The following is a 27,233-nucleotide window of genomic DNA, read 5'->3' on the forward strand; positions in this document are numbered from 1 at the left end:
CACAGTGCTCCAGTGAGTGTGGTGTGCTGCCTACCGAGAGAAAGGGATGTGCAATAGCAGTGCAAATAATTCTGATTGTATTTTCTAGCTCGTAATGACATGCCGTGTTTTCAGACATTCGCTGTTGCTTTGAATTAAAGTGGACCTTCCTAATCCACTCGTCTGGAGTGAAAAATAGTTTATGTTTTTTGCGTGTGATGTTGCGCATAAGAATGGTGGGAGAGAGGTCACAGAGATGAGTGATGAGACGGAGCGACAGACGTTGGGGGACCCGCTCCTTTTTCCATTCAGTTCGAACTGATGAAAAAGGCCTTAAGTACTTGTTTCTTAAAGATGCAGCCGTTCCATCTTTTTTTTTTTTTTTTTTTTATCACAGCTTTTACTTTATGTTTTTGTTGTGTCAGAAATATCTGCAAGGTGGAAGTGCATCCAAAGTCGGCACCCATTTCAATGTACATCTGTATTAGCACATACATTGCCTATATGTCTAAAGAAATGGGTGAGTCGTAAAGGAAACAAACTGCAGTAGTCAGCCTTCTCATGTTTGAGGTTCAGTTTCACAGTGTTTAGTCAAAGTAGGTGTGTATGAAAGGAAAGATGGCTTAGATTATCCTGCTCAAGATCAATGTTTCTCAAAGGACCACACAAAGGGGCGTTCTTACCCACACAAGGGCTGATTGGCAGAACAGCTTGAATTGAGGAAGTTTGCAAGTTTCTATGTCACTGCAGGGCAGATCTGACTGGAAATCACATTATTTGGCTTCATCTTTGTGTTTTATTCAGAGTTATTGGTTGTACAAAGTGAACAGCATATGTTAATCTGTCTCAGTGCTGCCTTTTGAAAACCTTTTTGTGGCTTTTAATGCATTTTTGCAAATCGTCTGAAACACACACACACACACACACAATCTGTGCGCTTGTGCAACAGTAGCACATTTCCTCTGGCCACTGTTTACTTTTCATAGTGAGCAGCTTGAAAGAGAAGCACATCAAGGTATCAAAGGCATTTCTGTGGGCTTGTGTGTTACAGAGTTAAACCACTGCCCGCTGTTCTGGTATGTGCTCTGGTTTTAGGAAATACTAAAGAGGATGTGGGGGCTAGTTGTGGGACTCCCGGTGTCTGTAAATATGAGACAAATCTGACAGACATTCAGTTGCTTAATAATTACTCTCGTCAATCACTAAAAGATATTTACCTCGAATCAATGCTTGGTGTCCTCAGGGAGACAGATTTGATTATAAAGGTGAAAACTTTGTTGCAAATGGTTCACTCCCCCTGTCTATCTCTTTTGCTCTCCAGGCTGTGAGGATATTATTGTGGAAAGTTTGTCTCTGGACTCTCTTGTCCCTATCCTGAAGTGGAGTTACCAGCCATATGGCTCTAAGTGGGTCCACAGACAGGCCATGCACTTCCTCTGCGAGGAGTTCAGTCAGGTTGTTACCTCAGATGTTCTATACGAGCTTAGCAAGGAACACCTTCTCAGCGCAATCCAGTCTGACTACCTACAGGTAAGCAAACCAAATAGTACCTTTGGCTTTTGGTAAACTAAATTAAATCAGATCTGTTTATCTTCGATCTCTTTATCATTTATATGTGGTCATTATATGCACACTCAGGGAGGGACTTCAAACCCAAGCCCTAATCAAACCTGACCCCCCCCCAGCTTAGAATATTTTACAGTTCAGGTGATCCATTGTAATACAGCTACACAAACAACTCATTGAGGATTTGCACCTTATTCACATTGTAACACATTTCCAGTTTTGTTTGTGCCAAACCTGCCCAGAGAAATAATTTTGTCTTTCCTCCTGCTTGGCCTACATTTCCTTTTGCTTTTCCTCTTTTCTCTCTCATTCACAGGCAAGTGAACAGGACATTCTCAAGTATGTTGTTAAGTGGGGCGAGCAACAACTTATTAAGAGGATGGCAGACAGGGGTAAGATAATACAACTCTATAATTACCCTCTGAGCAGCCTGTCTAAATGCCTCTGAGGAAATTATACACTTCACACAGAACCTCCAAATTACACTTATCACTATTACAAACTAAAGCTAAACTACAGTAGAAATGAATTGCTTTGGAGCTTGACAGTGTTTGGTCATTTTATTGTCTTCTCAGAGTACACCATTTTCTTCTGTGGTTTTGACAGTCAAGGGCATTTGCTTACAAATTGTCAGAGCTTGCAATCTGTTTTTTAAGAGCTAAGCTGAGTGGATGCTAATGCAATATACACTGCTCAAAAAAATAAAGGGAACACTTAAAAAACACATCCTAGATCTAAATGAATGAAATATTGTTATGAAATACTTCGCTCTTTACACAGTTGAATGTGCTGACGACAAAATCACACAAAAATGATCAATGGAAATCAATTGTATCAACCCATGGAGGTCTGGATTAGGAATCACACTCAAAATTAAAGTGTAAAAACAAACTCCAGGCTGATCCGACTTTGATGTAATGTCCTTAAAACAAGTCAAAATGAATCTGTGTTGCTTCCTGAGTGGACACTATGATTTCACAGAAGTGTGATTGACTTGGAGTTACATTGTGTTGTTCAAGTGTTCCCTTTATTTTTTTGGAGCAGTATATATTCCCACAACTTCAAGAATTGAATTTTCTGACTCAGGATTATTGCATTAAAAATCAAGTTTCTGGTTAAAATATTTGAGTAAATGCTCCACTCTGAACTGACAAAGCCTATCGGATGGTTGCTAAGAGAAGAAGATTTTAACAAGAACTCCTTATCACTGTTCTTGTTCATCCAGAGCCCAACCTGCTAAGTGGCACTGCACACAGTGTGAACAAAAGGGGAGTAAAGAGGAGAGACCTAGATGTAGAGGAGCTGAAGGACATCCTCTCTCCCCTCCTGCCCTTCATTCGAACTGAGCACATATTACCTCCCCACAGTGATGTCCTTTCTGATGCGGTCAGTACACCTTCTCTGACGCCTCCCCCCCTACCTGCTGTGTGTCTTGAGCGCGACTCGTCGTAACCTTTGGAGAACTCATCCACATTCTTCCTCCCCTCAACAGCTAAAAAGAGGTTTGCTAAGTACACCCCCTTCAGACATGTTACCCACCGCCGAGGGGGGGAAAGCCAATGCCTGGCTGCGGCAGAAGAACGCGGGCATCTACGTGCGTCCTCGCCTCTTCTCCCCTTATGTGGAGGAGGCTAAGGTAAGGCTCGTTCGCTTTAGATTCGTGCGGCCTTCAGAAAGAGCAAAATATTTATTTGAGTGACATAGCTCGGCGGAAGAAAGGCTTCTGTTAAGATGGCAGGTCGGTTTAAAGTTAGGAGCCAATGGAAAAGATGTGGATCCGGTGAAACCATCCATTTCCTGGTGTCTCAAGGCATTCGCAGAGTTTTAAAAGCTCTTGTAATCGCTGTGACCAAATTTAATTTCCTGTCAGTTTCCACAAATTGCCCATAATCATAGGTCAGTACAATGCCCTATTCATAGACCATTATGCCATGTAGACGTAGTTGTCATTCGGGCACAACAAATTAGCAAAACTTCTGAAGGTCATCAAGGTGCATGTGGAGTTTCTCATTGTTTACAAGTTCTGGTGACATCTCGCTCCTTTCTCCTCCCCCTCCTCAAGTCTGTCCTTGATGAAATGATGGTAGAGCAGACCGACCTGGTGCGTTTGCGACTAGTGCGCATGTCCAACGTTCCGGACACGCTCTACATGGTCAACAATGCTGTCCCGCAGTGCTGTCACATGATTAACCACCAGCAAATCTCAATGAATTCAACCTCAGCTCCGTCAGTTGTGGCCAATGAAATTCCAGGTAAGAAATGCTTTTTGGATGTTACAGAGTCCAAGCAGCAGCAGCAGAAACTAATCAAGAACTTTTCATGTCACACCCTGAACGAGTGCATAGACTTAAGTCCTACTTGTTTCAAAATTGCATTTTTTTTATTCAGTTGAAGATGTGGCTCGTTTTTATATTCTTTTTGTTCTTTCAGTGCCGCAGCTCTCGGTGGTGAGGGAGATGATCAGGAGGCTGCAGGAACTGAGACACACAGAGCAGGTGCAGAGAGCCTACGCCCTCAACTGTGGCGAGGGTGGCACCGTCAGCTATGAGCTGCAGTTGAGAGTCCTCCGTGAATTCGGTTTGGCAGACGGAGCCACCGAGCTACTACAGGTCGGCAGAAAAAAGTGTCACTGTGGGTTGGGTGTTAACAGTACACATCTTGGATTCCAAAAGGGAAAACGAAAGGCTGGCAACACACACACACACACACACACACGCAGGATAGTAATCAGCAAAGGCTTTGAAATACCCTATTGGATAAATTGTCGAAAAATCCTGATGGTTTCACAATAAATAAAGGCTTCTTCATCTCCATCTTTGTTTCCCATCCTTTCAGAACCCATACAAGTTTTTTCCCGATGAACGATTTGGTGATGAGAGTCCAATCCTGGCTCTACGCCAAGTGGGCCGCTGTCGCGTGAACAGTAGCCCAGCCATGGACAGCATGTTCACAGAGCTAGAAGGGGTAGCGGGCTTCCACCCTCCTTTGCCTCCCCCACCGCCACCATACCACCCCCCGGCAACACCAAGCCATGCCCAGCTCAAGGGTGCTTGGCGACCCCGTGTTCCCATGCCGACCCCCACCCGTTCCTTCTCCTATCCTTGCAGCCGCACCCTGACCCAGCGGCATTTAGCCGCCAAGCACGGAGGCTCAGACTACTCCTCTGTGCCCAGGCCCCAGCCCCCAGACTGCACCAACCCACAGGCTATGGGCCGAGTTTTGCTTTCAGACCAGCAAGCTGTGAGTGTGTGTGTCCCTTCCTTATTCTTTATTGCATCCTCATGCTTAAGAACGTCATTTGAGCATTTTTTCAGGAATGTTACAAAAATTGTCGCTGTTTTCTAATCCAGATGAACATGGAGCCCACGATGAGGGAGTTCATGCCTGATATCGCACTGGGTGTCTCGGTCATGTCGCTGAGGGAACAGCACATGGCAGAGGTGGACAGGGAAGGCCCTCACAGCCCAATGGGCCCCTCAGGCCACCATCTTCCCCACGGACCCTGCCCTTCCATCCATCTCAGCCATAGCCACGGTCCCGGACATGGCCACTCCTGTAAGAGACATGCTCCTGAACCCAAGCTGGAGGCGCAAGCAGAGTTCCCTGACCTGTATGACTTCTCCTGTCGACCTGCAACGCCGACGTCCACCCACCCTCTGCCCTCATTTGCTGGACCAGACTTATACAGCCACAACTGCTCCCCCACTGGCCCTTATCCACCCCCCTATATATCTGACTCTCAGTCCCAGGGCCATCCGCAAGGTCATAGTGCCCCCGACCCCCTACGACTAGATGTTCTGAGCATGACCTCTCAGAGGCATGATGGACTTCTTGCCAGCCCCTCCGCGGCCCAGCCGAGGATGGGACACGTCCAAAGGGGACGGTCCAATGAAACGGACCTCACTCATGGCTTGGGCCATTTGCGCTCCCCCAGTGTAAATATGGACAGCTATGATGACAGGCACACGGGGCCTAGAGATGTCCCAGAGGACATGGTTCTTGCAGGCGAGTCATCAGGCCCAGGGCCACTTCAGCAGCCTCACAGGAACAGTGTCACGGAGGACATCACACGAGACCGCAGGTCTCCCAGCAAGCCTGACTACCCTTACAAGAAATCTGCACTTTAACCCTGGTCGAGGATGAGCAGTCGAGTTAAGAAAAGGGAATAAGTGATGAGCAACTATCCATGAAAATGGATGGCCAAGCACTAAATGCGTGGCGGTGTGAACGTGTATGCGCTGAAGAGGAAGTGGGAAAGAGGTGGTCAACGGTTGCTATTTATAGGATCTGTCCTTTTGTCCTACCTCTGTCAACCTATGCTATCCATCACACATTCGGAATATGGTAAGACAATTAGTTTTAAGGAAACTGTAGATTTTATTGATCGCCTCGAGGACGGTTTGGGGAGGGCGTCAGGCTATTCCGGGGTTGAGTTGTCGTATCGAGTGGTTGTAAAGTAAGAGGTTTGCTCCATGCCATGTGAATTGTGCAGGTCACATCACATAATGTAGCTCAGTCATGAACAGATGGTTCAACAAAGACTATATTCATGTTTTCTGTTATTTTTAGCCCAGAACGGGAGATGGCGCGATAAGAATCTTGGTTTACAGAGGCAAACAATAGCACACAGTCTGGAAGAGGGTTTCGCGATAAAATCACACAAAACTATAGCTGTCTGTTTTCCCTTGTCCTATGACTCATTTCTGTTAACGTGCATCCAGCTGGCCACCTGACTAGTTCTCCCCTCCTTTCCATGGTTCTGCAGGGCCAATGAGTAACGGGCCATGGCACAGTCACACCAAGCAAACAGTAGATCGGATATGGGGGGGGATCGGAGATTGTTACACTTCAGTAAACCGGTCTGATACCCGTGTCAGACTTGACTCGGTTCGTCACAAGAAAGATGTCGGGGTGCTGTGCTGTGGCAGCTGACGTACAGTGATCCAGAGTAGCGGAGCGCCGGTGGGTTTGCGGATGTGTGTGCATGTGTTTCCGTGCACAAATGTGACTTGTTTTGACAATCTCAGTACTGTATTCTCCCATCTCCAGCCAGGTCTGTTTGTACATATCAGGGAGTCTGAGGAGATAAGCCTTCAGCACAAAGTGCAGTGGTCAGTGTGCTCGAGCTCCCTCTCTTTGTTTAATCCAATAGCATCAAGTAATCAAATCTGAAGCCTTAATCAGTGCTTGGAATATTCCGTTTTAGCTACCTTTTATTCGATTAAGTATGATGTCATTATATCTTAACCCTTGTTAAATGCTTATTTGACTGTTCTATTCACATTGGACGCACACTGCAGTTTTGTGGGTGGTAGAACCAGTAAACCATTTGTGCTCCGTTTTGCCACCTCACGGGGAGACTGGGGACTCGCATAGTCCGTGTTGATGCTGTTCAATACACTGTTGAGGAGCCGCAGCAGCTGGAGTTCCAGAACCTTGCAAGAACACTCATGAAAGGCTGTTACCAACAGCTGCCATAAAACCTCACGTAACAGTATCATTGCACTGTAGGAGCCTTCTGTTCTTTGGTTGAGGCGAAAGGAACAATTGAATTTTGAACAAAAGAAAAATTGACTGAAAATTGGCGATTGCTGGCTCATATCTCCAATGGGAATTGTATATAACGAATTGAGTTCCACGTGTTCTGATGAAATTTTCATAGTTTCAATCACTTTTTAGTGGTCGTTGAAGGTTTGTGTTTTTACTGTAGTGGACAACACTGTGTACTTGTCTTTGTCATGAAATCTCACTACGAATTCGTGGTATAAAAACAAAGATTGTGTCTCCAAATCTATTTTGTTCTTGAATGGTCTAAATTTAGAGCAATTCGTTGAATATTGTAAGTGGCGTGGATTATCGAGTTTTGTAGAATGTCTTTTTTTTTTTTCTTTTTTTTTTGTATATTCACACTAAGTAACAGGAATATATAGAGGATCTGAAGATTGATGTTGCCAAGCAGAAAATCATTTTTCCATCTAGCTTGCTTCATAGGGAAAAAATGCAAAACTTCAGATTCCTCCCTATGTTCATGTTGGGTAGTTGTTTAATTTTCCAGGACAATGTTCCATTGAATCAAAGTCCTTGTTTTGCTCTTTGCTGTAGAGAAGCCAGTGCCTTCCCCTGCCTGCGGCCGGGCTTTTATTGGAGAAGTGACTTTGATGTCTATGCAAGCTCTTTATTACCAGCTTACCAGCCTGCATCAAATAGTTGTTTGAAATCTCATGTAGCTTGTTTTGTGTATATAGTGTTATTTAGCACCTTTTGAAATTGAACCATCGGAAATGTTTGATTGCTTGTGTTGAATTGTAACAGGTACATTGTACTTGTATGGTATCATAGAGAAAAAAAAAAAAAGATGTTTGTAGATTGACATTAAGTTGCATTTAGTTTCACTGAATCTATTTTTCTACTGTCGCCTCAAAAGGTGCATAACAGTGGTCAACTTTGGCATCCTCAAAATAAAATGGTTTGATATTATAAAATTGACTTGATTTCAGTGGGATTATCTGGCGCAAGAAAGGTGACGTCTTTAATCTTGAAAAAAAAATCAGGATACAGCTTTGTGTAAACATTCAGACATTCCATTAAAACGATTGAAGACACTGTCTTTAAAGCATCCAGTGCAGAAACTGTCTTGCAGTCATATGAAAAAAAACAACACATAAAACCTCAACTATTTTTTCAAATGACAACCTTTCACTTTATTCATTACATTTTGAGCATTATTACAAACCACTATGAAACTGTCAATACAACTCAGGCGGTACAGATATGTGCTTTACTCATCGACGTTTTCTGCACTAATTGTTCAAGCTTCATTTGGTGCAGCACATCAGTCCTTTTATTAAACATTAAAAGCTCAGTGTGAACCACACAATGACGGGAAGCAGCAGCAGTGGCACCTTCTCACTAGTGATTTTTTTTTTTTCCTTTCTCCGGTCTTCAGCACCTCAAAAAACAAACACGGACGGAATAGGTCAGATTTGCAAAGAAGCAAAGAGCAGGACAAAAGTGAACAATGGCACGTTTGTGATGTGTATGAAACTAACCATTGATAAAAGGAATGATGCCTTACTTATTACTACATTGTTATCTTTTTCAATGTGCTCAAATATCCCATCTTTTGGCAAACGGATGTGAATTTTCCCTTTCCCACAAAAGCGAATTGTAATGAAGATGCAGTGATTCTCGTTGACAGTTCATCATAACCTATTGGAAGAAAGTTGAATTGGTCAAAAATCACCTTTGGAATGTATCCTGTGGAAAATTGATATGGCTCTTTTCAGTTTGCCCGATTGGTTCCTCCAAACCTTTATTCTCATAGGCCAGAACCGAGAGACTGATCCATGAAAAAACGTACCTAGGAAGACACATAAGCCCACCGTGTAACCATGCATCACATATGCTTCAGCCCAGAAGGAGTAACAAACTAAATGCTGATATAACACTTGATTCACTGATGAAGCTCAGAGTACTGACCGTAAGGCTCCCTGTCGCTGCCTCTCCTGGCTCTGGGCCCTGAAGCTCTTTCAGTTTCCACACAATAGGTTTGGCCGTGGCCCCTGCGCAGCCGCCTGTCATTTCCTCATGCTTGTTTGCAGCTAACCTAAAGTCTAAAATGTAAAAAAAAAAAAAAAAAAAAAAAATTAAGGAGGGATTGGCCAAAGGGGCACCGGCGATAATGGTCAGATTTCGGAGGGGGGAAGTCTCAGGACAATGGTCGCAATGAGATGATTGGTGATGAAAATCACGAGTTTACAGTAAGCTGCCCTGTGGAGCCCGGCCAAAGCTGTCATGCAGAGTGGAAGAATCAGGGCCTCTGGGGTCATTTCTCCTCTTAATTACCCCAAAAGGAGGAGAATGGACAGGAAGGCAGCCACGACGGGCGCAGGTCTGAGCCACACACTGCCCTTCTGCCCCACCTAGTGGCAAGATGGAAACAAGCAGCAATATTTTAAAGTCAGGGCTCCTTCCAAAGTTCACACAAGTTTTCATCCTATTTGATGGAGTGAAGTGTGAAACTGACGACAGAATATCTGACCAAAAATGAATATGAAGCTATATGGTGTGAAACAAATGGCAGAATTGGCAGTATTGACAGGAAACTTTTTCTCGGTCAGGCTGAGATGTTTTCACTTTCTCATTTCTGTAAATTTTGCAGGAAAATGCAAACACTGAAACGTCACTATCAAACGCTTATCTAAGATTTGTTTGGTTCTTAAACCTTTTCTCTCTGACCTGATATTGATTATACTCCAAATGTCCAGGTATTCCCCTCAGCCTCTGCAAGTTTAAAGTGTTTATACAAATTAATACCAGGATAGAACTGAAAGTGTCCAGGATATCAACACCTGTTTTAAAACTAAGACCAGTTTGTAACAGCAACATTATAAAAAGTCAATTTTCCAAGTGACATGGTTGGAAGAAGTTAAAAAAAATAAGTAAATATAACAAAAAAAAGCTTCTTAAACCCATCAAGAGGTTGAAGTAACAACAATGTTGTTAACAATGTGAAATTACAACAATGGCTTATATGTGCAACCAACATTATATCTTACAGCTGAAGAAATATATTCAGTTCATGTTTCCTGCATGCTTGTTGTTTTTTTGAGATGGAAAACTGAGTGAAAAACCTGAAGGAGGCGGGCAGGGGAGTCTGCTCAGGGCTGTCTCTTCCCTCGCAGTCATCTCATTTAGTTTAACTCTGCTTATAATCTCCCTGCTGCTCCTCTTCCTCTGCACCAACCTCAACCTCCTCCTCTTCCTCCTCTTCCTTAGAGAGTGCTAAATTAGAAAGAGGGAATAGTTGCTGGTTGCTACTGCTTGTGTTTTTTGCACGTCTGTTTTTATTGCTTAAAGTGTGCAGTTCTTGAAGAAAAAAAGAAAGAGAGTCATACCTGCAAAGTGAGCAAGGCTATGTCCACAAAAAAACTAGACAGACGACCTATTGGATCTTCTCATCGTTGACCTTATAATTGCCAAGCAATTGACAACTCTGGAAATACCACAAATTGAATATTTTAGAGATGAGTTGGAAGAAAAGGAGGACCTGATCATCAGTGTCTGGGTGAGGCCGCTCACTCGGACAACCGTTGAGGTCGTGATTGTAAAGATCTTTGTTGATCCCCTCCTCTTTCACCTGTGAAGATAAATGAGACTGATCAGCTAATGCAGGGTGTACAAGCACTTTGTGTATCTGTCACTGAACTGAAATCAGAAGGACTCACCAGTGCCAGCTAACAATAGAAGTCCCCAAATTCCCCATTCCTGCATTCTCAGCAAAAAATTGCCACCAAAGAAAAATGAAATTGAAACAACTTTGCTGGCGGTGGTTTTTGAAATTAAGATTATAGATGATACAGCTTTTGTCGTCGAGTTCATAGATCTAGGGTCCATCATTGCCATTATGGGCACACAGAGACCACAGCATTCTGTCAAATGACAGCTCCAGTGGTGTAATGGACTCTGTAAAAGACGGACGGTCAAGATGACATTGGAAGATGTTCGAGATGGAGGATGACACGAGCTCCTCAGAAAACTGGCGATTTGAGAAAAACAGGGAGAATGACGTTAATTTGACCCCCCAGACGAACGGCAACCACAGCGCCGAAACCACCCCCGGAAACAATGACACAAAACTACAGAAGGAGGCGCATCAACTAATACGACGTATGTGTGAAATTGTGGAGGAGAAGGAGAGGATCTTAAAGGAAAAGGAGCACCTGGAGAGGGATTATTACGAGGAGCGGAACACCAGAGCTGATATGTGTCGAAAAATAGCAGCCCTGAAAATAGATATCAGGACACGTGAGGATGAATTTCTGCGACTTGGGCAGGCTTATGAGACGTTGTTGGAGGATGGCAGGGCTCAAAGGGAATACAACAAGAAGATGCAGTGCGAACTGAAAAGGAAGGCAGACGAATTGCAGCTGGCGCTGTCCAGCTACCAGGCTGAGTGTGACCATCTCTACAAGACTTTGTACAAAGAGAGAAAATCATTCAGCAAGAAAAGGTCCGGCTTAACGGCCAAGAACCAGCAACTGAAGGAACAGTTCTGTCAGGCCCTGCAGGACAGGAAGGCCCTCGAGAAGAAAATAGACCAGATTCTGGAGGCGCTCACACCGAAGCTGGACGCTCAGATACAGAAGACGGAGGCTCAGACGCAAACGGAAGTTCAGACACGCGGGATCGGAGATGAAACACGAGAGCCGGAAGCCCAGGCGGAGTAGCGGAAGCTGCTGAAGTCCAAGGTGACAGCAGGAATCCTGGCTCTCCCCCAGGGGGAACGTCCCAGCTGGTATACCAGGCTGCAGGACCCAAGAGAACAGTTCAGCCGCCTGTGGAACACACCAATGGATCTCCACTACACCGTTTACAGGAAAACCTCAAACAAAATAAGTCCCTCGAAGTCCCTCGAATTGAAATTCTGGATGAAATTCTTGGCCACAGCTCACCAGGCATTGCGTTTGGCAGTTTGCAATGTGAACTCAGTAGCCAGACGCTGGTGTCTAACACGGTCCCGGGAGGCCCAAAGTTACACGCTCTCTCTCTCTGTGGCTCCTCAACAGGGATCGGCCTCGCTAGCAGGATAGTCGAATCCACGTAAAAGCAAAAGGGGATCTTCATTACAGTAGAAAGGCTGCTGCGCTGTGTTCTCACTGTGAAATCCAGGAATCTGTCCGATCCATACTCAAGACATCGTCCCCGATGTGGGCTGAGAAAGGGGAAGCTGTGACACAGCCCACATCGGGGGCAGCACACCTGTGTGACATCACTGACATCAAGAACTGCGACAAAGTGAATTCACGGACAAAAAGAGTGAACAGAATACAAACTTATATTTTGGATTACACTGTATTGTTGGTGAATTAAAACAACATAAAATGTAGATGATAGAATATGACAAGCGAAAAAAAAAACTTACAAAGGGTGGTGTTATTGACAAATAAAATAATAATGCCGAAAACAGGATAAGTTAATATATTCATGTGTTTTGTGAACTGAACATCTATTCTGCTAAAACTACTGAAAACAAACTTCCTTTCAAATTCCTGTAAAACAACACTTTAAAAAGCAATCCAATAAAAATATATTTATTTGTTTCGGCAAAATATCTTCAAGGTTTCGAATGCCTGGGAACTGTTGTCCCCGTGATGATGTAAATGATTTGCTCCACCCATTTTTGTATGATGGTCGGTGAAGCTGCAAATGACATAAACTTCCTGTCTGATGTCACACCTATTACAAATCCAGAAAAAGTGTAGTGTGCATTTTAAGGGGGAGTCACTAAACATGAAGTCAACGTGCACAGTTACTTCAATCCCATCGGTCTTTGCTGACTGTGGCTCGGTGAGTCTCTGACACCACGATGACTGCAGCTGACACTGGCACCGAGTAACTGGACGCCATGTTCTGCAATCCGGTGACGATGCAGCGCCAACTGAAGCTCAAAGCCTTCCTGATGTTCTAATGGAAACCAAGTTTGTTACATCTGATCAACTTGTTACAGGATCAAAATCAGTTCTGACACAGTGACAGTCAAAAATAGTCCCGAGGTCCTACACAATTCCAGATCCAGATTTCACTCGCTTTGTTTGTATTCTAACAGCCTTTATCTTCTGCAGCTGTCAACGTCTGCTCTGTTGTCTTTGGGTCAAAGGTAAAATAAATGTTTAACCACGACCTGCAAAAATCAAATATTTTTCTATTTTCCAATTTCATCTCATATTCTAAGATATCTTATTTCCAGAGGTGTTTGTAATTTCCTATTTGCATATTAATTCAAGTTATTTATCAGTTTATAAATTAATATTGATCACTAGCTCCAACTAATCATCACTACTACTGATCATTTCATTTTAGAGCTCCTCAGATGATTTCATTTCATTATGTGTTAGGGAACTATGTACATAAACATTAGGCTCGAATAGGGCGAGGATGGCCGTACCAGACTGTTGGACAGCTCATTTTGAATCCGTAGCCCCGTGGAAACAAAATGGGAACGAATAAACAGAAAAACATTTCATCTCACACATTTCTAGCAGTACAAGCCTTCACGAGTATTCCTTCCCCAGTTCATCCACGAACGAGGAAAACAAACATCACGTTCATCCATCTAACGAATGGTAAGCACGGTCCCCGCAACACCACAACCGTAGTCCTGATCTATTTAACTCACACACACCTTCAGGTCAAAGGTCATTGTTTTTTTTATTTATTTTTTTTACCTTCCTGAACCTCTTGTAGGTGTTCTTCTTTTTCTTCTTCCTCTTCTCCCGCTCGTCATGCCTATCATCTTCCTCCTCAATCAGAGGTTCATATTTATCTGGCAGGATGGAAAAATAAACTTCTTTGGATGTTTTTTTGGGCGTCTTCGTGGCTGGCAGACCAGCGACGTCTTGCGCTCCCATCGCTCCTGTCATTTGGCCACCAGTGTGCTCTCCAGGACCTTTGGAATGAGGAGGAGTTGCCTGGAGCTGCCAGTCAACAGGAAACTGGAAGGATCAGAGGAAGAATGTAGGAGATTGTTGTTGCCTGGTTTCACTCACCTTCACTTTGAGCAGGAGCTGGTGAGTCTGATTCTGTTGGTTCAAGAAAAAACTGACAAACTAAATCAATAAGGAAAACTGGAAAAACATCCCGAAGTGTGAAAATATCAGACTAAATTATGCTGAGCCACACATCATGAAAATACCTGGCCAACCGGCGGCTACTGGGGCTCTTTGCCTGGTTTCATGTGTCTCTTACGTTCATGTCGAATTTGGGGTTTGAGTGGTTTTTATATACATATGGTGCATATCGTGCGCATGAGTGTTGACTTGGAGGGAAAATCGTTGAGTAGTGCAGGCCTACTAAGTTCACTCTCAAAATGACGTAAAAATACACAGCAAAACGAAAATATGAAGATGAACGCAATATTTTTTTTTATTGGACGGCCTCTCTCTTATCTGTCAGGCATCATTAGCGCATTCAAGGCCTTCAAATCTTGGCCTTCAAATCTTTCCAAAAGGGACTGAACTTCACAAGCAAAAGTTAGTCACTTTGAATGGTCAGACAGAATAGCAGTTGCTCCGAAATGTTGTGACGCACTCAGGGACCGTAACACTCATCTCGTTGACCTGTTTAATCCGGAGAAGGGCTGTTTGCAAGCCCCGCTGGTCACGGATGACGCTGTGGCTGAATTGGAGATAATCAATCTTTGTGAAGAGGACCAACTGAAACCCGCTTTGAAAGAAGGGACCATTAAATTCTGGAAAAGTGTGCCAAAATGTCAAACGGGCCACGCTTAAGATACTGTCAATGTTTGGGTCAACATACATGTCTGAGTCTCTTTTTCCGCCCTGAAACATGTGAAATCAAACCATTGATCTGTCTTGACAGATGTGAAGGAATTGCTTGGAGTGGGAAGAACTGACTTGAGGGCAAGGAATGCCAGAAGTCCCACTAAGCAACATGCATGGTAAGAGAAAAAATGCTGTTCATATTTTGGTGAGACACTGCACAGCGTCCATTGTTGAAAATGACTGGCCTGCTGTCTTAGTTCTGTGGAAGTTTTTGCCATTATCATGTTGGTGTGTGACATTTATAGTAAATCTAGCAGAGCAAGGTCTCTGTTTGTAAAAGAGAATGGGAGAGTAAGGGGAAGGGATTGGGACAAGTCATGTATACCCACATGTATGGTCTTCGTGGTAACACAGTAAAAACTTTGTCTCTTAGCCTCTGACTGGTTGGCCACCCCTGCAATGGATCTAAACCGGCTTTGACTGCAAAAACAGTGTGTGTTTTGAAGCAAAAAGCTCACCTTCTCCTCAGGAAGAAATTGAAACCTGTTTGAGAGCAAAACAGGGGTCTCTGCCGTGATTGCCTGATGTAGGGATACATGTAGTGAATTTTTGAATACTACCCTTTAAACTGTATAAATGACAATATTGAAATTGGCAGTTGTTTTAATCGGATTTGTGTCTGTGAAGGTTCACGGATAAAATCAAAATCGTCAATTTACTCGGAAGAAGCTCCGTCGACGCCTCTATTCTGAAAGGTTCAGCCGGAACTTGTTTACCGCTCATGTCCTAATAGCGCCCACGAGGTTCCCTTAGGTTTAACTAAAAAGCGTCCGCAAACGTCGTCGGTAGGGTTTCTGTAAAGACAGAAATTCCTTCTGTGGCTTGACACTGACGAGGGCGGCAGAGGAAAAGGAACAACTAACAGCTGCAGCCAAGGCTAACAGCGGAATTACAACTAGGGCTAAAGCTATAGCTGAACTACATTTGCGGCTAAAGCTAATGCTAGGTGGGCAGCCGGCTAAAGGACGGGACTGTGACGTCACATATTTGTCATTGTAACGGGTTAGTTCCCTCCTTTTTTATTAGTTTGTAACAAATAACAATTTCACAATGGGCGGTACCAAAGTGTTTTTTTTGTGATTGAGTTTATCGATGAGGCAGATGCTTGGTAACATCACCTGCACCAGGTGAAGACTTAGAAAATGATGTCAGACTAAATGTAGCTTCTAGGTCTTCTCAATTACAGGACATTAATTTGAATGCATCTGTGCTTTTCATGCTTCCTAAAAAACAAGCAGGTCCATTTAATCCAAACTGTTTTTATTACTGACACAGATAAAATTGTTAATTGCAGAACTCTATCTTCCAGATGTTTCAACTGCCTCTGTGATGCTCCTGGTAAGAAGATTGCAGTTTCTGTCCAGCAGTGCCTCAACTCATCGCAGCCTGGTGACGCAGAACCGCGGCGGTCTGTGGGGAGGTGGTGAGGCAGGACTGGTCCTGATCTCTCGGTCAACTGATGTGTACCAGAACTTGGCTCTAGAGGACTGGATTGAGGCCAATGTGGATCTGCAACGGCAAAGCGTCCTGCTGCTGTGGAGGAACCGTCCCACTGTGGTTATTGGACGCCACCAAAATCCCTGGGTGGAATGCAACCTCCCCATTATGAGGCAAAATGGGGTTTCTCTAGCCCGCAGGAGGAGTGGCGGTGGAACGGTCTTCCATGACTTGGGGAACCTCAACCTGACCTTCTTCACCTCTAAGAAGGCATATGACCGACAGAGGAACCTGAGGGTCATCACAGAGGCTTTGAAGCAGCTGCAACCAGGACTACAAGTAGAGGCCACCAATAGGTTTGACATAATCCTGGAGGGTCGATACAAGATCTCAGGTAGGTGGTGAATAGGAGGGTGCTGTCTCCAATATCCAGCTATCTTAAAATCCTCCAATTCTTTTATTTTGTATTTGCAAGCTTTGTGTATAATTCAAAATGTGTCGGCTTACTACTTTCTGCACCTCAAATAATTGGTTGTCTCATTTACTGAATTTCTCTAAAAATGCCATTAAAAAACTGAAGAGGTATGACTAAATTCTCCATTGTGACACAAACCGCTAAATTGGTTTAAGAAAGTTAAGACTGATGTAAGAGCAAGTTGTTTCATACAGCTCCAAGGATATCGGTTGTGGCCGTTTGCAGGGAGTGCATCCAGACTAAGTCGAATATCATCCTACCATCACTGCACGCTGCTGCACTCAGCTAATCGCTCAGCCCTGATATCAGTGCTGCGCCCGACATGCCCTGGTATCATCAGCAATGCCACCCCCAGTGTGCCTTCCCCTATCGCTAACCTGCTAGACTACATCCCCTCATTGCAGTGGGAGGAGCTGCTAGAGGCCCTGACACACCAATATAACAAAGGTAAGCTGTACAGCCTCCATGGGGTTTGATACCTTAATTTCATCCCACACTATGCTTTTTGGACTGCTAATAATCTCCAGCTCCATTTTAGAGTTTGGCTTCAGGTCACCACTGACTCCCGTGGATCCAGGTGATGTGGCAAAGTTCCCAGGTCTCTGTGGGATGGCATCGGAGCTATACAACTGGAACTGGACATTTGGAAAGACACCAAAGTTCAGTGTTCAAACCCGGCTTGCTCTCCGGGACAGTAGTTATGCAGAGCTGAGCGCTGAGGTGAAGAATGGTGTGATTGAAAGCTGCAAGCTGGACGTTCCTGCTGAGTGGCTTCCAAAACGGCTAAGCAGAGACATAAGTTGCCTGTTGGTTGGACAGCGGTTCTGCCCTAATCATACAGCCGTAGCTATAACAGCATTGATGCAGTCTGAGACCAGAGAGCTGAGGCACAGATTGCAAGAACTTTTTCATGCCATGTCTACAGTCATGGGCTGATGATTGTGAGGCAGTACCACCTACAGGTGATTGCCTGAACTTTCAAATAAAGTAATCTTTCTGGTTCCAACTAAAATCTTACTTCCAGCTCTATTCTTCTGCAGTATTCTAACCTTACCATAATCTTAGCAAACAGTGAAATGGTTTCAAATGTGACGTCTGTGCGTGTATGTATGCGCCTGCCTTCTGAGTTAGGTTAGTCACCCATTTTGCAGCCTGGGTGAAAGGGCTTGCTACAGCTGCAGACTGCATGGTGGCACAGGGCTTTTGTCTGCCATCTGACCTGAGCAACATCTTCAGTGGTTACAGGGCTGCTGACTGAAAAGTTGCGTCTTAAGGCCCTACTGAAGTGATGGGATGGTGGTTTAGGTCTGAGGTCTTAGCTTAAATTTGATGCATCTTCCCCTTTCAACCTTTGAGGCCTTAACTACATAAAGAAACTTTTATTTTGAAATTACAAGAAAAATCTTTTCTATTTACAGTAATAAAAAAAAAAAAGGTCAAGTCCATATTTCTGCATTCATGCAGTCCAACATTTCATGCCCAGAAAGCTTGGCTTCCAAGTGACCAGGCGGTGTTGGGTAGGGATCCATCACTCTGAAGCATCACATTCTTTCTGTTTCTTCTTTTTCTTCTTCTTGGCACTTTCCGTCTGCAGGGCAACAAAGGGGTTGATAGGGAATTCAAAATCTAATTTTCACAAAATGTTTTAAGTGAAAAGCCAGTTAAAAAAAAAAAGACATCGTGCAGCCATCAACTGAAGCTTGATAAACCGTGAATGCAAGTTGAATATTTGAGGTTGAACTTCATACTGAAATTCATTACTACTGTAATGCCATTGTAACCGGTAAACCATGAAGGGGGGGTCATTGAAACAAGTCCAGGATCTTGTAGGTTTTGTGTGATCAGGTTTATAAAAATGCTAAGAACCAGACTGATCCCTTACCTATACTCCTGTGAAATAGGACAGCTGTACCTTCAAGTGAACTGAAATGTTGAAATTGTTTTTGACCAATTTTTCAAACAGCTGAAACCATTCAAGTTGCTTAAATTGAATTGTTACTTCATACTTTGCAACTTTAACATGTTGCTTCTTGTGATATTTACTAATTACAATCAACTGCTAGCAGTCAGATCTTGTTCAAGATTCGACAGATTAAGCTTGCGAACTAGGAAAGGAAACTTCCTCTGACTCAATTTTGTGCGTCTTCTTGCTTAATTCATATCTGACGGTTTGACAATTGCCTTGGTGGAAAGCATTTAACAAATGTACAGCCTGCAGACATTCACTGACCTCTATTTCAGGCTCTGCCCCCACATCCTCAGACTCTGCCCCCTCAAGTTTAATTCTCTTCTCTTTTTTCTTCTTCTTTTTCTTCTTCTCTTCATCTTTTTGATCTTCCGATGATACAGGAGGCGTGACGTCAGTGTCGCTATCTTCCCTCTTCCTCTGCAAAACATGGAAGCCAAGGGTCAGGCAAACCCTGAGAACCGGTGTCCATGACACCACATGGTAGGCAGATTGATCAGTCAATCATATGATCCCATACCTTCATTGGAGCTTCTTCAGACTCTGGCGGCTTAGAAACGCTGTCAAGACAAAAAACAAAGATCAGGCAAAGAGACGATCATCCCGATTAACCCAATAATAACAGTGACATTGTGCTCAACTGAACAGGCACTCAGCTTAGCAGAGATGAGTGAAGTTGCTCAACGCTGAGAGTTGATGTTGCAGACTGACTCCCTCTAAGAGCACGACAGCTAACAAGGGATAACTGTCTGCACCACATGCAACCAATAGCTCTCCCCCGGTACAGACAGTCCTGCAGCTTACCTGTAATCAACATACTGGTCCTTCCACTCTGGGGGCGTGCTGCCATTTGGCTTCCCACGTTTATCCAAGAGTCCTTTCTGAATCATCATCTTCTTCTGACTTGCCTGGCAGAGAAAGTCATTTTTGAGGAACCCTTTTCTCCATTCATCCAAATCACATTAGTGGGAATGGCAAACCTTTGGACCCAGGCCCCACTTCCGGGGATACGTGTCCCGCTCCATGATGACTCGCTTGATCTTTGCAACAACCCCATGATCACATGTGGAGATGACAGCAGTGGTCATCAGGGCAATGGCTAGAAGACAAAGAGTTTTAGGCAAGATTCGGAAACATTGAAAGAAACATACAGGAAGCCATCAGACAAGGGTGATAGATAGCAGGTCATCATGGCCCGAAGGCTGCTGTGACTGCTATTGTCATCACGTGGCTTCCTGCTGTCACAGGCCAGTACTCACCAGTACAGATAGCCTCGCCCTTCGTGGTGACGACAACAATATCCTGGTTAACCTCAATGCCATCCTCATAGCGCAGGACACCGGGTAGCATGATCTTTGCCCCGTAACAGATGGCATTCACCTACAAATGCCAAGATCAGTCAGAAACATACCTGGTGACTGAAAACAATGACAAGCAGGGCAGAGACTCACAGCGCTGTCTTTCATGACGAGCCGGCGGTGTGACACAAGCAGCTTCTCCAGCGGGTAGATGACCCTCCGCAGGTATGATTCGTCCTTGTTGTGGTCAAACTGCCACTGAGCGTCCAGGACATCATGCATTGTCACCATGTTATCCTGCAACAGTCGATCCAAGAGTCAAATAGGGCGGCGTCAACACCACGACTCAAGTTTGGAAAATACAACTTTTTGGGGAGGTTCTAGGTACGTGCATTCAGACATTCTGTTGTTGTAGTAAAAGACTGTTTCTACATTAGTTTCATGGCTGGTTAGCAGAGCCAACCAATCAAACTGCTTGTCAAATGCACCAGTGAACATCTTCACATTCATAAATACTGGAATTGCATTTCCATCCATTTTATCATCCCTCAAAACGTCATGAGACCTTGCAATAGCCTCACAAACCATCAGCTCCATTTTCTGCCTTCTTCAAGAAACAAGGTTTTTAATTGTAATTATGCAGACACAGTGAAATATTGTGATGAGAGCTCACGGACAGGAGTATGTCCACGTTTTTATAAAAATAGGCTGTTCTTCAGCTGAGAAGTGTGGGAATTGATTGTCATGTACCACTTTCCTGATGAAGGCGGCACTAACAGAATATTGCCCAGGTCGGTGGGATCCATTGCAAAGTTCTTCGCCTTCCTCTGCATCTGGGCATCATAGATAAGAGCCCAGATCCAGAAAGACGACAGCCCGCAATACCCAGTGTTGTTCTCACCACCCAGGCCAGCTGCTTTCTGTCTTGTGCCGTGCAGCCGCCATACCAGTGTAGTAATGAGACAGAAGATGCTTTCTATTCTCGATCTGTAGAAGTTGAGGAGTTGCTGAGGAAAGCTCAGCCCACTTCAGCTTCCTGAGGATGCAAGATGACCAAATTCCCCCTCCATTGTTGCCAAGTTTGTTTTTGTCAGATGTTTGTCTCTTCTTTCTATATGTCAAACCCTCTGGTATATTCCCCCATATATTAATGTTCATTCAAACATAAAGGACTCAAATGTGTGGATCTATTTTTTATGCACACATGGAGCCTTGCAGCAATTCTGGATGCCTCTGTACCCAAGGACTGATATGTCTGTCAGTCCAGTGGCACGCGGATGTTAGCCGCAGAGATGGACAGTCCGATGGACCAATGCGTCTCTGCTGCAGCTTGCTGTTCCAAAGTTAAATTGACGAGACGCCAATTAATTTCGTCCCGCACTCAACACTTTGGCTGTAAGGTCAAAAGCAAAGGATGAGGCCCACCTTTTCTCCCAGGACACCAGAGCGAACCCTCCTCAGTTCCTGCATCTGACCTCCAACCCCCAACAACAGACCCATATGGACGCAGAGTGTGCGGATGTATGTTCCAGCCTCACAGCTTACCCAGAATATCCCTGTAACAGAGAGCAAACCACAAAATGTCACATGAATAGAACACTTGCCTTATTACCCCAGATTGAAAACTTAATTTTTCAGAAAAGTGCATTTGCAGGTAATCCATAAATGACTCTTAAGATGCATAATTAAGAGTAAACGTTCTTAAACAGATGTGCTTAGGGCTTTTATAGCTGGAGTTAGACAATGGCCTTAAATTCTGGCTAAAACAAATCGCTGTAAAGCAGAAAGTCAAGTACCTGAGAAAATGAAGAAACTTCTGACCTAAATCAACAACTCTGTCCTGGAACACAAGCATGCCTTCCACCCTGGACTGTTACAGTTAAAGTCACCATATTTCATGTATGCCCAGCTTATTCTCCCCACATGTGGGACCATTAAATCTTGATGAGATTTGCAAAACCTGAGAGCAGACTCACCTAACCGTCTCTCTGGGTCATATTCAATAAGTTTGCTTTCATAAATGGTTCGGACTCTTAGCTGACGTTTCACAGCAGCTATGAGCGGGGGTCGCTGGAACAAAGCGCCAGTGAGAGTCTCTAACGTCTGCAGGAAGAAAAGGTGAGGTCAGAGGTAACGAACTGTTGCAGCAATTGAGGTCTGAGGATCTATAAGAATGAACATGTAGAGACATGATTTCTGGATTTCACTTGTAAGAGTTATTGACCAATAATGGCTCAAGGAATCGGTTTTCATCAGTGTCATATAGCTGCCTTCGATGGACTTACCCGCGCCAAAGCTCGCTCGCCCTCAATGGCATTGTGGAGGCGAACAATTCCAACATACTCTTTTCCTGCAAAGCAAACAATGGTTAAGGTGCTGTCAGAGAATGCAGATGGTAAAGGGGCTCGGGGCACTGACATACCTGCACTCTGTTGGGACTTGACCAATCGAGTGGCTCGTTCGACACAAACAATTAGGCAGCCAGTGACCTTAGGGTCAAGGGTGCCACTGTGACCAGTCTTCTCCACCCGCAGGATCCTACGGATCCAAGCCACAACCTCGTGGGACGACGGGTTGGCTGGTTTGTCCAGGTTAATGAAACCCGACCTGAGGAGTAACAACATCTGTTGAAGATTCTGATGTCAGAATTAGATACAACTTGAAATAGAGTGAATTATAGGAAAACAAAGTCAGAAACATGGTGATGTTGTTGGAGCAGGCTTAATCGTTGTCAAATTTTGCTGGTGGTGAGCACCTCTACCCTAGAAGGCCTCCATCCACCCTGGTAGATATTTTGTTTATTACCAAACCAGTGATTTAAAATAAGTGTTGTATCATACTACACAACAAAAGGTATCCATTTCTACTTTCGTCTTTGGAACCGAACATTTTTGATTTTATTCCCGGCTCCTCCTACTGTAACAGCAAAACACGGAACCCTTAACTGCTCTCTTGGCTGCAAACTGCTCACAATTTACCCATGATTGGTGAAATGCAGAGAAATTCTGCACAAGGAATTAATTAAGTACATAAAATAATTTTAAAAATTCTAAAATCAAAGACAGCATACCAAATTCTAGTTACCTGACGTAATCATTAATGTTCCTCTTCAGTGGGTTGCTACCACTTGGCAGGGGTGTGTAGTGTGCCGTCCGGATGTTCAACTTGTCAAAGTTCTGTTGGAGGCAAGCAATTTACTTCATAGCCGGAGACAATCATGAAGTCTAAATTGGCCCACAATGGCATGTGATCAGAAGGAAACGTCGTCTTTGCGGCAGCGTATCGAGCCTCATCTCCATGCAAGCTGAACGCCAATTGACAGAACGCCAGTCGACGGCCAGCATCACAACAGAGAATGACCCCTCCCAGAACGAGAGAGAGCAGAGGCCGTACATCGACACTCAGCGAATGGATAAACCAATTCATCACCTCACACGCCAGTGACCTCTGACATAATATACACAGACCTTAAGTAGAAGTGGCCACTGGGACGTATCCAGGGAGGGGACCTTGGACTCTGGCTGTATGAAGAAGTCTCCACTCTGCTGCAGCTCCTGCAAAACAAGCAGATGTTACCACATGCCACAAACCAAACTCAAAACACCTAACACACTCAAACTCACCCCTACTACATCGTCAGATACTTTTTTCGACTTCTTTTTCTTCTTGGCAGATCCTGGGTGTGAGAAAGACAGGAACCAATTAATTCAAATGCATTGGGGGGGGGGGCCCAATGTAAAGTCATTTCACCCTTAAAATGATTCAGTTTGTAATTGACAGTGGGCGGAGTTTGTTGATAGCCAATACTCGATTCATTTTGCTAATCAAATTGATTGGTAGTCGCAACACGTGTAGTGCGATTAATTGATTTGATTACTTATGAAATTTAATCATTGACGTGGCCGCATTGACGTTGCCGGTAACGCAATTCTGCCATGTAGCTGGCGTCAAGCTCGACCAGTAATAAATTCGAACACGTCCGAAACCAACCGACTAGTGCTTGCTATCCATTTGATTTTAAAAGGCTGCAGCCTAAGAATCGTCACGTTGAATCGTCACGAAAGACACGGCTTAAAAACCATTAAATTAGGTTTTGAACGACACAGATTAATAACCATTGCGTTGGGTTTTGAGAGACGCTAGCTTAAAAACCACCGTGTACAACGAGGCTAAACGAATGCTGAGACCACGTGGCCTTTCTGGACACGTGCTGTACGCGCATGAGGCTAAGCTAACGCTAATGCTAACGCGGAGTTATCGTTCAAAAGCCGCTCTATGGGTTCAAGCTAGTGAGGTAGTGGCCGATCAGCAGTCCAAACAGAGTGGTGCCGTTTAAATCAAACCACTTAAAACCGACTAAACAAAAATACGCGGAGAAACGCGTGGCGGAGTTAAGGGTAGCAAAGTAGCTCATCCAAAGTAGTCTGCGTAGCTAGTCAAAGTGTTCCAGAACCTTCCCGGTACCAGTCTCGCGAGGCATCAGCAGAAGGTTTCGGCCACGCGTGTCGAAACTTCAGGGCGAACCGGGAGGAAGATTCGGTAGATTGTACAAATAACTTTTATTTCCGCGCAAATAGGCGGCAGGCGGTCTCGCAAACGCGGGTCCCATTACCGAATGCCGACTTAACGTCTAAGAAGACATCGAGTCGAGAACTCACCGTCCGTCTCCGCCATGTTCCAACCAGAGACCGACCGACCCCGAAGTCTGCGCCTTGGCGTTCTCCCTCTTCCCTTGCAGCTTTGCCTTCTCTGTCTCCAACTGCTCCTCCGTCTCCCCTTTCTTTGACTACTTCTTCTGGTTTATTCGCGGAAGCAGTGATTTTTTTCGCTGTACACATCGCCCCCTATTGCCCCGGATCAAACTTATGGAGCTCCGAAGGAGCTTCCTATTCCAAGATGACCGCTGGACCACCTGTCTCCTAAAATACCAACAGATCGAGTGAGTATTAATTCTTCTCAAAAATACTGGGGATTCATTCATGAAGCAGCAGTTTGATGTAGCACAGTTTGTTCTTACACAAAAACATTAAACCAGAGCCTGTTCCAAACCAGATTTTTCAAACTGGCCCACCTCCCTTTTTAAAAAGAATATCTCATATCTCGCAAAAATTATGTAGTCGTTCATCGCTCTTATTTTGTCTGGTTATACCCGACCATAGAGGTCCCAAACCACCGTGCTGCGGACCATTTGTGATCAGGCCGCAAAGAAAGATCAAAGTTGCCTAAAATTACATTTTATTTTCATTTGTCGTCCGTGGATTTAATTTGGAAAACTTACAACTTCTGCCCACCTAACACTCCTTCACTTGACCCAAGTTAACCTCCGCTAAGATGGCCCAAAAACAAATTTCAGAAGAGCCAATGGGAAGACACCAGAAGGGTCTCCGAGTGCTAGCAAAAAGAAAGCTGCATTGAAAAGGCAGAGAATCCGACTTAAACTGTGGGTTCATACCAACAGGTGGTTCAAACACTCCACACCTGCAATACATAATACACGGTGACCTCATATAATGTGTAATAGTTAGATTTACATTCGTCATTTTTTAAATAACCTACTCTCTTACCACTCCGTAAAAAAAAAAATTGTCCACTGTAGTCCATGGCGCAAAAAAGGTTGGGGACTGCAGCCCTACCACACAAATAATATGAACTGAATTATAATCATAATTATCAGTCAGGAGACTGTTGTCATAAAAAAGGTGTACAGGTACAGCATGCTAAATGTGTTAACATTTTTTCACCTGGACAAAGAGCTAACCATTAACTCCCAGATTCAGGAATAATAATTTTATCATTGATCTATTGTTCAAGATATCTACAAAAAAATACAGTTATCTATTGGCATAAAAATGAATAAATAGAAGGGATTCAGGTAACCAGCATGGGGAATTCTCTTAATGCAAAAAGGTTTGAGAAGCAATATCCCCTGACAGCTGGGCAGAAGATGCTGGTTACCTGGTTCAACATCTGTGAGAACATTGAGTGTGAGAATCCGGAACACAGCACGCCATATTTACAGCTTCCTCCTCAGAGAGATGAAGAGGTCCAAGATCCTCAGTAACGTGGATCAGGAAGTGATGAACATACACCACTGTCCTTCGTTCTTTCTTTCTTTCTTTCTTTCTTTCTTTCTTTCTTTCAGCTTTTTCCTTCAGGGGTTGCTACATTGAATCAGCCTTTTTCATCTAACCCTATTCTCTGTGTTCTCCTCACTCACACCAACTACCTTCATATCCTCTCTCAGTACGTCCATAAATCTTCTCTTTGGTCTTCCTCTTGACCTTTTGCTTGGCAGCTCCAATTCCAGCATCCGTCTACCAATATTTTCACTTCCCTGCTCTGTATATGGCCGAACCATCTCAGTCTGGCTTCTCTGACCTTCTCTCCAAAACATCTAACATTTGCTGTCTTCTGATAGACTTCTTCCTGATCCTGTCCATCCTGGTCACTCCCAAAGAGAACCTTAGCATCTTCATCTCTGTGACCTCTAGCTCTGCCTCCTGTCTTTTCGTCATTGTAACTGCTTCTAGGCGATACAGCATTGCTGGTCTCACCGAATGCTTGTACACCTTTTCGTTCTGGCTGATAGACTTCTATCGCATAGTACCCCTGACACTTTTCTCCATCCATTCCAGCCTGCTTGAACACATCTCTTCACTTCTTTTCCACACTCTCTGTTGCTCTGGGCACTTGATCAATTTCTTGATCTCCTCTCCCGGTAGCCTTACCATTCCACCTGGGTTCCTCTCATTCACACACATTTTTTCTGTCCTGCTGCGACTAACCTTCTTTCCTTTCCAGAGCATACCTCCACCTCTCTAGATTTTCCTCAACCTATTCTCTGCTCTCACTACAGATCACAATGTCATCTGCAAACTTTTTTTGGCTGTGGAAAATTTGTTTAATTAAAAATTACCCTGGAAAGGCTGCAGATAGAGCTATAAGACATTGTTGTGACTGAATTTTAATTTCTTTTAGTTTCAGGGTCAATATGTGCGACAAGTTCACTTCAATAAGTTTTTCAATAAACATTGAACCACTCTGGCCCTCAATTTGTACTGATTTTTAAATTTTGTCCCCTATGTATTTGAGTTTGACATCCCTGCTCTATATTTACTGCAATCTGCATATTGAGAAGACTGAATTTGCAATAGGTAAGCAGCTTGGTG

General features: G+C 44.1%; 3 protein-coding genes, 2 long non-coding RNA genes and 1 other non-coding gene across 11 annotated transcripts in view; 2 read left to right on the forward strand and 4 right to left on the reverse strand.

Annotated features, from left to right (window-relative positions):
* btbd7 (BTB (POZ) domain containing 7) overlaps positions 1-8,027 on the forward strand; it is a 24,486-nt gene extending 16,459 nt beyond the window's left edge. For 2 of the 3 annotated variants that reach the window (XM_086150262.1, XM_086150270.1), the window contains exons 4-11: positions 1,301-1,509; positions 1,862-1,937; positions 2,771-2,931; positions 3,038-3,181; positions 3,608-3,797; positions 3,976-4,154; positions 4,381-4,791; positions 4,896-8,027. In XM_086150262.1, the coding sequence (XP_086006388.1) occupies positions 1,301-1,509; positions 1,862-1,937; positions 2,771-2,931; positions 3,038-3,181; positions 3,608-3,797; positions 3,976-4,154; positions 4,381-4,791; positions 4,896-5,672 (2,147 nt within the window). In that variant the 3' untranslated portion in view covers positions 5,673-8,027. The remainder of the gene's footprint in view (positions 1-1,300; positions 1,510-1,861; positions 1,938-2,770; positions 2,932-3,037; positions 3,182-3,607; positions 3,798-3,975; positions 4,155-4,380; positions 4,792-4,895) is intronic. The other variant, XM_086150279.1, reaches the window with a different exon arrangement.
* lipt1 (lipoyltransferase 1) lies at positions 5,757-17,765 on the forward strand. Of its 4 annotated transcripts, XM_086150291.1 has the most exons (5): positions 13,780-14,114; positions 14,926-15,004; positions 16,198-16,719; positions 17,026-17,247; positions 17,339-17,765. In XM_086150291.1, the coding sequence occupies exons 2-5, from the start codon at positions 14,974-14,976 to the stop codon at positions 17,734-17,736; spliced, it is 1,173 nt and encodes a 390-aa protein (XP_086006417.1). In that variant the 5' UTR covers positions 13,780-14,114; positions 14,926-14,973; the 3' UTR covers positions 17,737-17,765. The 4 variants fall into 4 exon arrangements, with proteins under 4 accessions (XP_086006416.1, XP_086006417.1, XP_086006425.1 ...); XM_086150290.1 differs by lacking the exons at positions 13,780-14,114; positions 14,926-15,004 and adding an exon at positions 5,757-5,889; XM_086150299.1 differs by lacking the exons at positions 13,780-14,114; positions 14,926-15,004 and adding an exon at positions 15,618-15,890.
* On the reverse strand, positions 6,049-10,313 carry LOC147237520 (uncharacterized). The gene is made up of 5 exons (XR_015106448.1): positions 10,179-10,313; positions 9,784-9,828; positions 9,391-9,467; positions 9,025-9,158; positions 6,049-8,905 (listed from the first exon to the last, which is right to left on the reverse strand). It is a non-coding gene; the product is annotated as an uncharacterized LOC147237520 (long non-coding RNA).
* LOC147237521 (uncharacterized) lies at positions 10,443-12,030 on the reverse strand. The gene is made up of 3 exons (XR_015106452.1): positions 10,773-12,030; positions 10,627-10,684; positions 10,443-10,540 (listed from the first exon to the last, which is right to left on the reverse strand). It is a non-coding gene; the product is annotated as an uncharacterized LOC147237521 (long non-coding RNA).
* Positions 17,766-18,164: 399 nt separating the features above from the next.
* Positions 18,165-24,877, reverse strand: dkc1 (dyskeratosis congenita 1, dyskerin). The gene is made up of 15 exons (XM_086150289.1): positions 24,723-24,877; positions 23,688-23,740; positions 23,532-23,618; positions 23,149-23,240; positions 22,487-22,671; positions 22,350-22,414; positions 22,041-22,167; positions 21,490-21,620; positions 20,218-20,361; positions 20,026-20,146; positions 19,747-19,865; positions 19,571-19,674; positions 19,287-19,326; positions 19,031-19,186; positions 18,165-18,388 (listed from the first exon to the last, which is right to left on the reverse strand). Exons 1-15 carry the CDS (start codon positions 24,736-24,738, stop codon positions 18,329-18,331), a joined length of 1,500 nt encoding a protein of 499 aa, XP_086006415.1. The 5' UTR covers positions 24,739-24,877; the 3' UTR covers positions 18,165-18,328.
* Positions 19,922-19,998, reverse strand: LOC147237523 (small nucleolar RNA SNORD83). Its single transcript, XR_015107146.1, has one exon. It is a non-coding gene; the product is annotated as a small nucleolar RNA SNORD83 (small nucleolar RNA).
* Positions 24,878-27,233: the final 2,356 nt, after the last annotated feature.

The sequence above is a fragment of the Fistularia commersonii genome, chromosome 1, assembly GCF_037954325.1.
Source record: "Fistularia commersonii isolate RoL2024-O1a breed Wild chromosome 1, RoL_Fcom_v1.0, whole genome shotgun sequence".
NCBI classification, from domain to species: Eukaryota; Metazoa; Chordata; class Actinopteri; order Syngnathiformes; family Fistulariidae; genus Fistularia; species Fistularia commersonii.

Excerpts from the sequence above, each read along its gene's own strand:
- lipt1 (XM_086150290.1), top strand. The coding sequence starts at position 5,757 with ATGCGTGGCGGTGTGAACGTGTATGCGCTGAAGAGGAAGTGGGAAAGA. Across the intron at positions 5,890-16,197 it reads CATCACACATTCGGAATATG|ATGTTTCAACTGCCTCTGTG; the intron begins GTAAGACAATTA and ends TCTATCTTCCAG. Across the intron at positions 16,720-17,025 it reads GGGTCGATACAAGATCTCAG|GGAGTGCATCCAGACTAAGT; the intron begins GTAGGTGGTGAA and ends GGCCGTTTGCAG.
- dkc1 (XM_086150289.1), bottom strand. Across the intron at positions 23,619-23,687 it reads TATCTGACGATGTAGTAGGG|GAGCTGCAGCAGAGTGGAGA; the intron begins GTGAGTTTGAGT and ends CTTGTTTTGCAG. Across the intron at positions 22,672-23,148 it reads AACATTAATGATTACGTCAG|GTCGGGTTTCATTAACCTGG; the intron begins GTAACTAGAATT and ends GTTACTCCTCAG.